Source organism: Balaenoptera musculus, chromosome 7 (assembly GCF_009873245.2).
Source record: "Balaenoptera musculus isolate JJ_BM4_2016_0621 chromosome 7, mBalMus1.pri.v3, whole genome shotgun sequence".
NCBI classification, from domain to species: domain Eukaryota; kingdom Metazoa; phylum Chordata; class Mammalia; order Artiodactyla; family Balaenopteridae; genus Balaenoptera; species Balaenoptera musculus.
This window is the reverse complement of record NC_045791.1, coordinates 75,005,445-75,019,847: the sequence shown is the minus strand read 5'-3', so window position 1 is coordinate 75,019,847 and position 14,403 is coordinate 75,005,445. Positions and strand designations below refer to the sequence as shown.

Sequence of the window (14,403 nt, the reverse complement as noted above, 5' to 3'; positions counted from 1 at the left end):
TCTTTGTAGATAAGCATTCACATTTTATCAATGAACTAATAATGCCCTGGGAGGTAAAAAAAATTAAGCAGACTGACAAAATCTAGGCTACTTTAATTTTCATTAAAATTATCCATTATCTCTTTTCATCTTGTATGGTATCCCTTCTCTGTTTAAAAGGTTTTAATTTGCAGAACACAGGGCAATAAACAATTAAATGCTGGAAAAATACAAAAGATTCACAGTCTAAATGTAGAGAGAACATCTCTCTGAATCCCCCAGTTCAACTCTAGTGCTTTTTTCTGTTAACTTTAAGCCACATTGATTTAAATATTTGGTGACTTTGGAGACCTGCAGTGTCAAGGATGAGATGACGGAGTAGATAGTTATTAGTATATGCATAACTACAATCCCAAGACATTTTTCCAGATAGTACTTAAAAAGATAACATTCTTTACTGTTGAACGAAAAATTGGACTATCATCTGCAGTGGCACCATCTGGTGGTTTCATTTTCAATTCACTGCATGTTTATTGAGAACATATACTATACCGGGTACTGCTTACTATAAAGTGGACCCAGCTCCATCCCAATGGACTCAGCATATGTTGTGAATTGCCAAAAATGCAGGCAATAAATGAAAGAACTTTTCTGTTGGAAGTATGTGGTTTCTATAAGATTCTTTGTCTTATCTCAACCCTCAACATATTTCATTTCATTTAGATAAAGATATCACAAAGAAACTTTAGATAAAAGCAAACAGAACTGTTATGTGGTTAGATCACTGTAGACAAGATTCAGAATAATATAAAGGGCTTGGGGTTAAAGATCTATTCTTTTTTTAATGTTATCTACAGTTCTTATGTTGCTTAAGGTAGATTTTTTTAGGCTGAATATTTTTTAGACTGAAAACGCCCATTCAAAAGTACTGACAATCGTAAACAAAATGTTGGCAAATTAAATGCAACAATGTACTGAATAAGATGAGACCTGCATGGTAATTGAGATAATTGAGTGGGAGTATTCTAGGGATACAAATGTAGTTTAGCATTAGAAAATTAATCAAGGCAATTTACCACATTAACAGAAAAAGAAGAAAAATATCACATAAACATCTCCATCAATGTAGCAAAAATATTTGGTAAAACTCAGTGTCCATTTATGATTTTTAAAAGTCTTAGCAAACCAGGAATGGAAAGGAACTTCATTAATCTGATAAAGATTATCTGCAAAATGTCTATGGCACACATCATACTTAACAGTGAAATATTGAAAGGTTTTTTTCCTTACAGTGGGAAACAGACAAATATGCCTGTTGTTTCCCCTTCTATTCAACATTGGACTGGGAGTCCAAGCTGGTGAAATAAGGGAAGAAAAGGAAATAAAAGTGTGGTAGACAGAATGGCCCTCAAGTGATGTTCACGCCCTCATTCTTGAAACCGTTGAATATGTTACCTTACGTGGTAAAAGGGTCTTTGCAAATGTAATTAAGTTACAGATATTAAGATAGGTGGCAGGTTAATTGCATATGCCTATAGGGAGAAATGAATCTTTTCTTCTACCTCACACCACATACAAAACTCAATTCAAGATGGATTGAAGGACTTCCGTGGTGGCACAGTGGTTAAGAATCTGCCTGCCAATGCAGGGAACACGGGTTCGAGCCCTGGTCCGGGAAGATCGCACATGCCACGGAGCAGCTAAGCCCGTGCACCCGTGCACCGCAGCTACTAAGCCTGCGCTCTAGAGCCCACGAACCACAACTACTGAAGCCCGTGTGCCTAGAGCCTGTGCTCCGCAACGAGAAGCTGACGCAATGAGAAGCCCGTGTACCGCAACGAAGAGTAGGCCCTGCTCAGTGCAACTAGAGAAAGCCCACACGCAGCAACAAAAACCCAACACAGCCAAAGATAAAAATAAATAAATTTATAAACAACAACAAAAAAAGATGGATTGATAAGGGTATAAGGTCAACATACAAAAAACAATTATATTTCTATATACCAGCAACAAAACAAATAGGATATACACATTTTTAAAGATATCATTTACAAAAATATTTTAATTTGCATCAGCATCTAAAATGTTATGTAAACTCTTTCTATAAAAACTATAAAACATTATTAAGAAAAATTAAAGATGACCTAAATAAATGCCCTTATCTTACCATATATAAGGTTAATATGTTAAAAATCAATTGCTCAGTCGGCCTGGCAGCTGCCTTGGAAGTACGACCGGAAGCTCGCGCGGCAACGGCGGCCATGGCGGCAGAGGAGGTGGAGGTGGGCTCTGCGGACGCTAGTGAGAAGTCAGGATGGCTAACTGGTTGGCTTCCCACGTGGTGCCCTACGTCAACATCACACCTTAAAGAAGCTGAAGAGAAATTTTTAAAATGTGTCCCCTGCACATACAAAAAAGGACCTGTTCGTATATCTAATGGAAATAAAATATGGACACTGAAGCTTTCTCATAATATTTCAAATAAGACTCCACTTGTCCTCCTCCATGGTTTTGGAGGAGGTCTTGGACTCTGGGCACTGAATTTTGGAGATCTTTGCACCAATAGACCTGTCTATGCTTTTGACCTGCTGGGCTTTGGACGAAGTAGTAGACCCAGATTTGACAATGATGCAGAAGAAGTAGAGAATCAGTTTGTGGAATCCATTGGAGAGTGGAGATGTGCATTAGGATTGGACAAAATGATTTTGCTTGGACACAACCTGGGTGGGTTCCTGGCTGCTGCTTACTCACTGAAGTACCCATCAAGCAGGGTTAGTCATCTCATTTTAGTGGAGCCTTGGGGTTTTCCTGAGCGACCAGACCTTGCTGATGAAGAGAGACCAATTCCAATTCGGATCAGAGCCTTGGGAGCGGCATTGACTCCCTTTAACCCTTCAGCCAGCCTCAGGATTGCAGGACCCTTTGGTTTAAGTCTAGTACAGTGTTTAAGGTCTGATTTCAAACGGAAGTATTCTTCAATGTTTGCAGATGATACTGTGACAGAATACATTTACCACTGTAATGTCCAGACTCCCAGTGGTGAGACTGCATTCAGAAATATGACTGTCCCTTATGGATGGGCAAAAAGACCAATGCTGCAGCGAATTGGTAAAATGCACCCTGACATTCCAGTTTCAGTGATCTATGGCGCCCGATCCTGCATAGATGGCAATTCTGGCACCAGCATCCAGTCATTACGACCACATTCATATGTGAAGACAATAGCCGTTCTTGGAGCAGGGCATTATGTGTATGCAGATCAACCAGAAGACTTTAACCAGAAAGTGAAGGAGATCTGTGACACTGTGGACTGAGCACACTGCAGATGACGTGGGAAATGCACATGGCTAATACAGTTCCTCAGCAATAATTTGCAGTCTGCGATGCAGAGTAAGGAATCTCACATGAGAACCAGGCAGTCTTCTTGACTGTACTTTCCCCATGTTTTCTTTATGAAGCTGCTAGCACATTTAAACCAGTTAGTGCCTTCTAGAAGAATGACTTTCCTTTCTCCAAAATCAAAATATACAAGAGTCTCCAAATCTAGTGGCTTTAATAAAAGGTTATTTGTCCCTCTGCTGTACTGAAATATTGTAATTTTTCAACTGAAATTTTTATTTCTAACTTTGCTATATCAAGTATTTTTTATATTGCAGTCTGTATTGCCAATTTTAAAAAGTGATTTCTGGGTTTATTATTTTATATAATGTAAAGGTGCACCTTATTTTCCTTGCTTATATATACCTTGTCTAATAACTGATAGAGTTAAACAAAATTCGGTGTGTTTTTATGTAAAAATTTGTCACATTCTTAGAATGCTTCACTTCGTTTTTGAAATGGAGTGTTGAGACAGGGTTTTGGTTAAAAAGATGGGAGTTGATTTCTAGCATTGATTTTTCTGATTTTCCTCTGTTCTCTATTTAAGGCTGCAAAGCCATGTTCACCATTTTAAATGTGATCCATCCTTAAGTATTTCAAGTACTGAAAAGCCTTAACTAAAAGTCTATCCTGTTTTCCCCCATTAATACTGCTATTCTTTTCTTTGAGCCAGCATGCAGCCGAAGGAACAGATTTCCTCACTGAGGGGTCATTAAGACTGTTACCTTCCAGTAAGCCAAATCATATATTTTCATCTAACTCTTGTAGACGGGTGCTAAAACTGGATTACATTTTTACCACTAAAATATAAAAATCGGTGGTGCTGTTATATCTCATGGCACCAGAAGTCAGCTAGTACTTGGGGTTTGTTTTGTTTTGTTTTGTTTTTTTTAAGAGTTTTGTGTTGATTAAATAACTTACATACTTGAAGTTATATTACAAAAATTCTGTAAGGTTGATTGAACTGTGTGACAGTAACTACCATCAAGTGTAGCACTTTCTTGCTGTTTTTAATACAAGGAAAGCTTCTCTGAAACTGTGAAAAAGCTCCATGTGGTAACTGGCTACTACTGAGAAGACCCTCTGCAAAAGAAAGTTGAATAGGATGGTCACCAGCAAGTCATCTTTGCCTTATGTTTTGCTTAATGTTGCTTGTCTAGGAGAAAGGTGGTTATGTAAATAAAAACAGTGAACTAGAGGGAAAAAAAAAAATCAATTGCTTTTCTATATCCCAGTAACAACAAACAGAAAATGAAATTTTAAAAAGACACTACTTTAACAATTACAATTTTCAGTAGCATAAATATATTAAATGCCCATTCCATAAAACTATAATATGTTACAGATAAAAATTAAGTATACTTCAATAAATGGAAAAATATATTCTTTCCATTGATTAAGACTCAATGTTGTAAAGATAACTCTCCCCAAACTGACACAGACTCATCAAACTCCCTGTAGGGCTTTGTATATGTGTGTGAATTGAAAAACTGATTTAAAATTTTATATGGAAATGCAAAGGGCAAAGAATATACAAGGCAGTCTTGAAAAAAGAAAAACCTGGGGTCTTACACTTTCAGATATCAAAATCTGTTATGAAGCTATAGTAATGCTTTGGAGTGAAGATAGATAACTTACAATGGGACAGAATGGAGAGTTGAAAAATAGATCCACACATATAGTATCCTGATTTATGATAAACGTGGCAAAAGGGTCTTTTCACTAAATTTTAATTGAATATGCATATGGGGAAAATGAATTTTTTTATCATCTACAGAACAATTCAAGATGAATTGCAAATCTAGATGTGAAAGTTACAATAATAAAGCTTTTAGAAGAAAACATAGGAGAACATCTTCATGACTCAGAGGAAAAGATTTCTTAAATAAGACACAAAAATAATAAACCACAAGGAAAAATTGGATATATTGGAATATATTAACATTAAAATTTTGTTCATTAAAGGACACCACTAGGAGAGTGTAAAGGCAACCTTCAGAGTGCGATATGAAAAAGGTCTTGTATCCAGAATATGTACAGAACTCTTATAGAATATATAAAGAAGCCTTAAAAACCATTAAGAAAACAATAGGAAACCCAATAGAAAAATGGGCAAAAGGTGTGAGCAGGCACTTCAGAAAAGAGGATATCCAATAAATACATTAAAAGTTGTTCAACTCTATTAGTCATTAGGGAAACATAAATTAGTGTTCTATTGTATTAGTGTGATATAACAAATTACCACAAATTTAGTGGCTTAAAACAACACAAATTTATTACTTTACAGTTCTGTAGGTTAGAAGTCCAACACAGACCTGACTGCACTAAAATCAAAGTGTCAATAGCACTGCATTCCTTTCTGGAGGCCCTAGGGAAGAACTCAGTTCCCTCCCTTTTCAGCTTCTAGGGGCTACCCTCATTCCTTGGGTCTACCCCCTTCCTCCATTTTTAAAACCAGCAATGTTGTATCTCTCTGACCCTTCTTCCATCGTCATATCTGTCTGTGTCCACAGGTGAAAAAGGTTCTCCACTTTTAAAGACTTGCATGATTAGGTTAGGCTCACCCAAATAATTCACAATCATCTCTCAGTTTCAAGGTCCATAACCTTAATCACATCTGTATATTCTCTTTTGCCATGTAAGGTAGTATAGTCACATGTTCTGGGAATTAGAACATGGATATCTTCTGTCTACAGTATGCTTACAACTTCACACCCACCAAAATGACCAATGAAAAAGAAAATACCAAGTATTGGTAAGGATGTGGAACAAGTATCAAACTCATACACTGTTGTTAAGAGAAAACCCACTTTGTCTTAAAAAGCCCTTTTGTTCACCCTTCATTTTAAAAGAGATTTTCACTGGTTATAGAATGCTGTATTGACAACTTTTTTTATTTCAGTACTTTCCTAATGTCACTCCATGGTTCTGGCTCACAAAATTTCTGATGAGAAATCTGCTATAATTCTTTGTTTCTCTGGATGTAATCTTTCTTTTTTTCTCTGGTTGCCCTCAAGATTTTCTCTTATCTATAGGTTTCAGCAGTTTGACTAACATGTATATAGGTGTGTTTCCCCTGCTTTGATATTTAAACTGCTTGAAATTCTCTGGGCTTTTTTGATCTGTGGTTTTTTGGGGGGTTGTTCGTTTTTCAATTTTAGAAAATTCTTCAAGTATTTTGCTGGCTCATTCTCGTTTCATCTTCTGGGTCTCCAATTACACGTATGTTAGACTGTTTGATAGCTGTTGATACTTTGTTATTATCTTCTTTAACTCTTTTTTTTTTTCCCTCTGTTTCAAATGTTTGGATCATTCAGATTGACCTATCTTAAAGTTCACTGATTCTTTCTTCCATGGTATGTATTTAGTCTGCTGATGAACCTGTAGAAGGAATTCTTCATCTCTGATAACATGATTCTTTGTATAGTATTTCCATTTAATTCTTTCTATAATTTTCATCTATCTGCTGAAATTCCACATTTATTCATACATATTTTCTACCTTTTCCACTGAATTCTTTAACATTAGTTAACTTAGGTATTTTAAAGTCCATACATGATAGTTTCATCCATTTGGGTCATCCGTCTTTGAGTCTGGTTCTGTATTGCTTTATCTCTTAAAAATAGGTTGAGGGGGTGTTCTTACCTTTTGTATCTCTCATAATTTTTGAGTGAATGATCAGTGTTTTGTGTGGAAGAACAGTGGAGACTGAGCTAAATAATAATCACAGCTGGAAATGGATAGGCCTCTTCTTCTCAGTGTTAGTGTGGGCATGCATCAATCTAGTCAGGAACTGAGCTGGGTTTGAGTTTTGTTGTTGGCATGGTTATCTTCAGTACACTAGAGACTTAAAATTCCTCTGGAACAAGCCATTGCTACCTTGAGCTTAGAGTGGAAGCTGAGCTGCCAAAAGGTTTTTCTCAGTATTTCTTCTTCACTCTCACCTTTCAGCAGTCCCTGCATCCTTGTTCCACAGTAGTGGTCCTTTTTCATGCTGTTACTTCTGCAGTAGTTTGCTTTTTTTTTTTTTTTTTTTTTTTGACCATGCTGTGGCTTGCAGGATCTTAGTTCCCCAACCAGGGATTGAACCCAGGCCCCCTGAAGTGGAAGTGCAGAGTCCTAACCACTGGACCACCAGGGAATTCCCAGCATTCCTACTCTTCTACCCTTTGATAGACAAATGCAGCACTGTACCTATGGTGGTTCTTGAGTAAGAGAGAGGTTCCTGCCACTCCCTGAGTGATAGCAGAACTCTGCTTTTTGTAGATATAACATATAGGCCTAAAAGGATTTTCTGCCGTCCCAAGGGCAGAGGATTTTTGCTTCTGCCCCTCTTCAGAGGAAGACTGATTTTGCTTTTACCCCTCCACCAGAACTAATGGAATATTGTCTGGGTCCTAGAGATGAAAGAGTTGTCGCCCCATCCTGCTGGCCTAAGACTTTTACTTTGTATGAGAGAAGAATCCAGGGAAACAGGCAGTGTTTCCTGTTTATCTTGCAGTGGCATCCAGTCACCTCTTCCATACCTCCTCCACCAAGGAAGGTTCTCCTTGGTCTCCCATTCTGCCCCCAGTCTTGCTCATGAGCACCCAGTGGAGACCTATGGTAAAGAAATTTCAAGTTGAGTGCAAACTCCCCTTGTGTCTAATATTCCCAGCTATTCTAAAAGACAGCTTGGCCTTTAAGAATTCATTAGAAATTTGAGTTGATTTCTTTTTTCCTGCTTTTTTATGGACGTCACTACTTTCACCCATGCTCTGCCATAGGTGAGACAGTTCATGTGTCCCATCTCTCCTTGGATGGGCTTATTACTCTTCTGAATTAATTTACTTAGTTGCCTTGTGACCTCAGCTCTCTGATGAGCTAAAGAAAAGTTATGATTGTGTAGACTATCTTTTTTCTCATTATTAGGGTAGGAGCAATGTGCTCTTATAGCTTTCAAAATCCTAAGTGAAAGCAGAATGATGAAACACTTTGGAAAACTGGCAATGTAAATTAAAGCTAAAACTATGCATGCCCCCTAACCCAACAATTCTACACATAGGTATACACCCAACAAGAATGTCTAAATCTGACTACCAAAAGACACGCAAAGAATGTTCAGGAAGTACTATTCATAACAACCCCAAACTGGAAATTACCCAATGCTCTTCCACAGTAGAATGGTAAAATATATCGTGGTGTAGTTATAGTGAGATACTCTAAAGCGAGCAGAGAATGAGTGATTTACAACTACACATTGCAACATGGGTTAATCTCACATACATAATGGTGAGCAAAAGAAGCCAGATACAAAAGAATACATTCTTTATGATACCCTATAAAAAAAGCTCAAAAATGAGCAAAGTTAATCTATGTTGTTAGAGGTCAGGATAGTGTTTACTCGTGGAAGGGATTAATGATTGCAAGGGGAGGCATGAGAAGGACTTTGAATCATTAGTAATGTTGTGTATCTTGCTTGATCTGTGTGCTGCTTACATAGAATTCTTGATACTGGAATGATTCTGCTGGGTCAAGGTATTATGTTTCAGTTAAACTGAAGATTAATGTCCTAGAAGGGAACATATTACTACCTGCTGACATCTGAGCTCTGAGACAGCAAAAGCTTGAGAGAATGAGAAAAAGGACATAAATTTTGCTCTGTGGGGGAGACTTGCACAGCTAAAGGCCAACGTAAAAGCATCGAGAGGATGAGGGAGTACTGGTCCAAAGTATTAGTCCAATTTTTCCATGTCTACCTCAGGTTGATGTCACCCGGACCCATATCTTTTCCATATTCTGTGACCTCAAAACATCTGTCACCATAGTATCTATACAGAAGGCCTTCTGTAAGTGATGCTTTAACCACAAAGTTACTAGGACTATTATTTTAAAAGAGCTCTGGGAATATCCATATGGCCCTGTAGTCATGAGGAAATTGTTATAAATCAAACAAGAATTCCCCATTGTTTTGGTATTTTTGAATTTTATTTTATTAATTTTTTTATACAGCAGGTTCTTATTAGTTATCCATTTTATAAATATTAGTGTATATATGTCAATCCCAATCTCCCAATTCATCCCACCACCACCCCCGCCCCTGGCTTTTCCCCCTTTGTGTCCATATGTTTGTTCTCTACATCTGTGTCTCTATTTCTGCCTTGCAAACCAGTTCATCTGTACCATTTTTCTAGATTCTACATATATGCATTAATATACGATATTTGTTTTTCTCTTTCTGAGTTACTTCACTCTGTATGACAGTCTCTAGGTCCCACCACATCTCTACAAATGACCCAATTTCATTCCTTTTTATGGCTGAGTAATATTCCATTGTATATATGTACCACATCTTCTTTATCCATTCGTCTGTTGATGGGCATTTAGGTTGCTTCCTTGACCTGGCTATTGTAAATAGTACTGCAATGAACATTGGGGTACATGTATCTTTTTGAATTATGGTTTTCTCAGGGTATATGCCCAAGAATTCCCCATTGTTAACACCATGGAACTAGAAATAGCTAGTGGACAAGATCACTTACCTGCTTCCAGGATCACTGTGGGCATAATTTATTGCTCACTTATTGACTTATATCAAGAAAGCCTCATTAACTGAGTGGTAGGCACAGGTATTTTCTTCAGTTTGTATTGATATTTACACAGGAATTTCATTATCTTTTGCTTAACTATCTAGACTTTAATTTTAAGAGGATGTATTTGTTTTCAGTGGTAATACTTATTAACGTTTGATGTGACTCTGCCTTTGAACCTTAAATGTTGTTGACTTTTTTTTTTTGAGGTCAGATTGTCAGTTCTACCTTTGATATGCATAAATTCAGTCATTTGAGTTTTCGTAGGATGATAGCAAAACAAATACTTTCTCTCAATTCTCTAATGACCGTGAAATTTAGGTAAATCTGTGTTATATATTGCAGAATTTTTTGGTGCTTTGCTTAGGCCACCTTATATCATCAGTGTGTCAAATTATTTCATTGAATGCGTACATTGCATACAACTTGGGACACTGAGCTAAAACATAATTATACTTCAGATCCTTTTCAAGATTTGAGCCTCATATCTTCAGTATGTCCTATAATTGGCCTGGTTGTGACTCTTTTCTATTTTCTTCCATCCTTTCCTTCTAACTATCCGTTGCCAGAATATAAGGGTATGTGTACTGTGGAAGATAGAATTTGAGAGGTCCTTTGATAAACTAGTTCTTGAGTAACATGTTAACATGTTACCCACTAAACAACATGTTATACAGTCAGCTCTATAAGTAGGTAATACTGGGTGAGATTTTCATCTGATTTGATCTAGTATCAATGGTTATTTACCCTTTTTCAGCATAAGTGCTCATGTCAATATTTAAAGGATAGCAGTGGAGGTAGAATTGGATTATAGTTAGGGAATGGAATAGAAAGGCAGAGGGGTATAATTACCCTATTCCAGGTTGTTTTCTGATTATAAAACTAATATGTGCTTAATTGTAGAAAATTTGGAAACATCATAGAAATATAAAAAGAAACTTGAAATCCCCTATAATCCCACCATCCAGAGATAACCCCTGTTTAAATTTTGGTCTGTTTTCTTCCAGTCTTCTTTCCCCATGTGTATGCAGATGTGTGTGGGTGTGTGTTTGTGATGTTTTAACTCTCTCAAGGTTTTCAGAACAACAATAACAATAAAACAGGAAATCATTTTAAAAAAGGAATTGATTTAAGTTCTTACTCAGGAGTGGGGCAGTCATGCATCAGTTTAATTTAAACTTCGGCAAAAGGAATATTTTATTTGGAACTTGGCTAAAGGAGACAAATTGGGTGCATCTGGTTTTAATCCCCCCTTTACCAGCTAAGATGAGCAGCTCACCTTCTCCCCAGTCTTCTCTTCCCATGTTGTTTGGCAGAGCTGTACACTCTCTGGCCTGATTACCAAAACAAATGAATGCTTCTTAAGTCTGCTTGTAATTAATAACTCCCAACAGAACATGAGTCTTCTGTAGGCTTGGAATCTTGCCTAATTTTCTCTAAGATAAGTAATTAGATGCTGAGGGCTGATAAGGCTCTTTCCTCTGAGCATCTGCCAGACAGCCGGTATCTGTAATGTGGGTAAGATGATTGAAGTCTGAAAATAGCTGGAGGTTTTCTCCTGTGTCACAACTGAAGATATTTATTTGTACTCCATCCTCCAAGCCCAACACAGCCCCAAAGGAGAAAAGATTTAAAATGGATTTTTAAAAGGCTATACCTAAAGTCTTTTAGATGGTTTAGTTAGCCTCTGTTTTCTATTTTCTTCTTCATTCAACTCACACATTTTCTGTGCAGTCAAATGAAATGTGAAGGATGGGTTTCTCAATAGCTATGAACACTATCAAGTTAATGATTACACTTTCTCTGGAGCTTGGTCTCTATGCCAGTGGATTCAAGTTTACTAAACTCCTTTATAAGAATCTACTAGGGTACTCCCATCATAGGACTTCTATTTAGAAACTTGTCTTCCTATTAGGAAGTTCTAAGTCAGATCTCTATACTTCTTGGATGGTAACACTTTCCAAAGGTTCAATGGGAATACTTTTCTTTTACCTGCTTTTATTTCATTCCCTTAAAGCAGGTTTTCTCAACCTTGGCACTGTTGACATATTGAACAGGATAGCTCTTTGTTGTGAGGGCTATCCTGTGCATTGTAGGATGCCTTATAGCATCCCTGGCTTCTCCCCACTCAACGCCAGTAGGAACCAATGCCCCCTCTAATTTTCGACAATCAGAAATGTCTCTAGACATTGCCAGATGTCTGTTAGAGGTTATAATCAGCCTTGTTGAGACCATCTGGCCTACAGAATAGTATTCACATGTCAGTGGTCACAGTAAGTTAAAGTAGATCTTTATTTATCGGTGAGCTATAGCTGGGATTCCAAGCTAGTACTGGGAAGAGATGAATGCATCTCTTCAACAAAGTTACTGTTAAGTAATTCAGAAGGCACATGTGGAGAGCAGTTGACTGAACACATATTCTGATTTAACCAAGCTGGTACCTCCTAGTAGCTGGATTTGGTAGAAGCATAGTTTTGAGAAGCTTCGGTCCTACTGTTTATGAGTCATCAGCACTTTACAGATACAAAAGGGAGGCATATGAATAATTCCACACATTGAAGTGCTCATCCCAGGGGCTCAGGTCTGCTTCTGGGAGGGCCGTGCTCTCACAGAGCCCAAGCACAGCTAGGAATAACCGTGCTTTATTTATACGACTTTCTGTAGGCAAGAACTTTCAAAAAATAACCTGGTGGTTTGCCAACAGAAGGAGGCTCGAATTTAATTGGCCCAAAGTAACTAATTATTTGTGGAGAAACGTTTTCATTGCAGCAAAGGGTATTGTGAATTTGGAATGAGGGAGAAAGAGGATGCTTTCTTATCGGTGGTCAAGGTGTGTCCTGGCCAAGATACAGAGAAAGGCCATTGGATTAGTTTAGAAGGGAGAATAATGTATGTTAAAAAAGAAAACATGCTCCAGGAATCTTCTTTCTTTCTTGATTAAAATCACTGCTAAGGTCAAATTCTTAAGGTAGGAATTCAGAAGAGCATCTGGTTATCCTAAGGTGTATATAAAGCACGAACATTTGAAGCATAGCTGACATGAAAATATAAAAGTTGGAGAGGGCAGACAGCAGAAGCAAGAAGAACTACAATCCTGCAGCCTGTGGAACAAAAACCACATTCACAGAAAGATAGACCAGGTGAAAAAGCAGACGGCTATCTACCAGATGAAGGAACAAGATAAAACCCCAGAAAAACAACTAAATGAAGTGGAGAGAGGCAACCTTCCAGAAAAAGAATTCAGAATGATAATGAAGATGATCCAGTACCTCGGAAAAAGAATGGAGGCAAAGATCGAGAAGATGCAGGAAATGTTTAACAAAGACCTAGAAGAATTAAAGAACAAGCAAACAGAGATGAACAATACAATAACTGAAATGAAAACTACACTAGAAGGAATCAACAGCAGAATAACTGAGGCAGAAGAATGGATAAGTGACCTGGAAGACAGAATGGTGAAATTCACTGCTGTGGAACAGAATAAAGAAAAGGGAATGAAAAGAAATGAAGACAGCCTAAGAGACCTCTGGGACAACATTAAACATGACAACATTCGCATTATAGGGGTCCCAGAAGGAGAAGAGAGAGAGAAAGGACCAGAGAAAATGTTTGAAGAGATTATAGTCGAAAACTTCCCTAACATGGGAAAGGAAATAGCCACCCAAGTCCAGGAAGCGCAGCGAGTCCCATACAGGATAAACCCAAAGAGAAACATGCCAAGACACATAGTAATCAAACTGGCAAAAATTAAAGACAAAGAAAAATTATTGAAAGCAGCAAGGGAAAAATGACAAATAACATACAAGGGAACTCCTCTAAGGTTAACAGCTGATGTCTCAGCAGAAACTCTACAAGACAGAAGGGAGTGGCATGATATACTTAAAGTGATGAAAGGGAAGAACCTACAACCAGGATTACTCTACCCAGCAAAGATGTCATTCAGATTCCATAGAGGAATCAAAAGCTAAGAGAATTCAGCACCACCAAACCAGTTCTACAACAAATGCTAAAGGAACTTCTCTAAGTGGGAAACACAAGAGAAGAAAAGGACCTACAAAAACAAACCCAAAACAATTAAGAAAATGGTCATAGGAACATACATATTGATAATTACCTTAAACGTGAATGGATTAAATGCTCCAACCAAAAGACACAGGCTTGCTGAATGGATACAAAAACCCATATATAAAAAGACCCATATATATGCTGTCTACAAGAGACCCACTTCACACCTAGGGACACATACAGACTGAAAGTGAGGGGATGGAAAAAGATATTGCATGCAAATGGAAATCAAAAGAAAGCTGGGGTAGCTTATCATATCATATCAGATAAAATAGACTTTAAAACAAAGAATCTTACAAGACACAAGGAAGGACACTACATAATGATCAGGGGATCAATCCAAGAAAAAGATATAACAATTATAAATATATATGCACCCAACATAGGAGCACCTCAATACATAAGGCAACTG

At 37.5% G+C, this 14,403-nt stretch overlaps 2 protein-coding genes across 3 annotated transcripts in view; both read left to right on the top strand.

The window, feature by feature from the left end:
• Positions 1–14,403, top strand: part of ANKRD44 (ankyrin repeat domain 44) — a 325,239-nt gene that overhangs the window by 250,685 nt on the left and 60,151 nt on the right.
• LOC118898071 (1-acylglycerol-3-phosphate O-acyltransferase ABHD5-like) lies at positions 2,220–3,738 on the top strand. 2 transcript variants are annotated; one of them, XM_036857994.1, is made up of 2 exons: positions 2,220–3,016; positions 3,204–3,738. In XM_036857994.1, the coding sequence occupies exons 1-2, from the start codon at positions 2,241–2,243 to the stop codon at positions 3,265–3,267; spliced, it is 840 nt and encodes a 279-aa protein (XP_036713889.1). In that variant the 5' UTR covers positions 2,220–2,240; the 3' UTR covers positions 3,268–3,738. The 2 variants fall into 2 exon arrangements, with proteins under 2 accessions (XP_036713889.1, XP_036713888.1); XM_036857993.1 differs by having other exon boundaries at positions 2,220–3,562.

What these genes read in the sequence shown, in the direction of transcription:
- LOC118898071 (XM_036857993.1), top strand. Translation starts at nt 2,241, where the DNA reads ATGGCGGCAGAGGAGGTGGAGGTGGGCTCTGCGGACGCTAGTGAGAAG.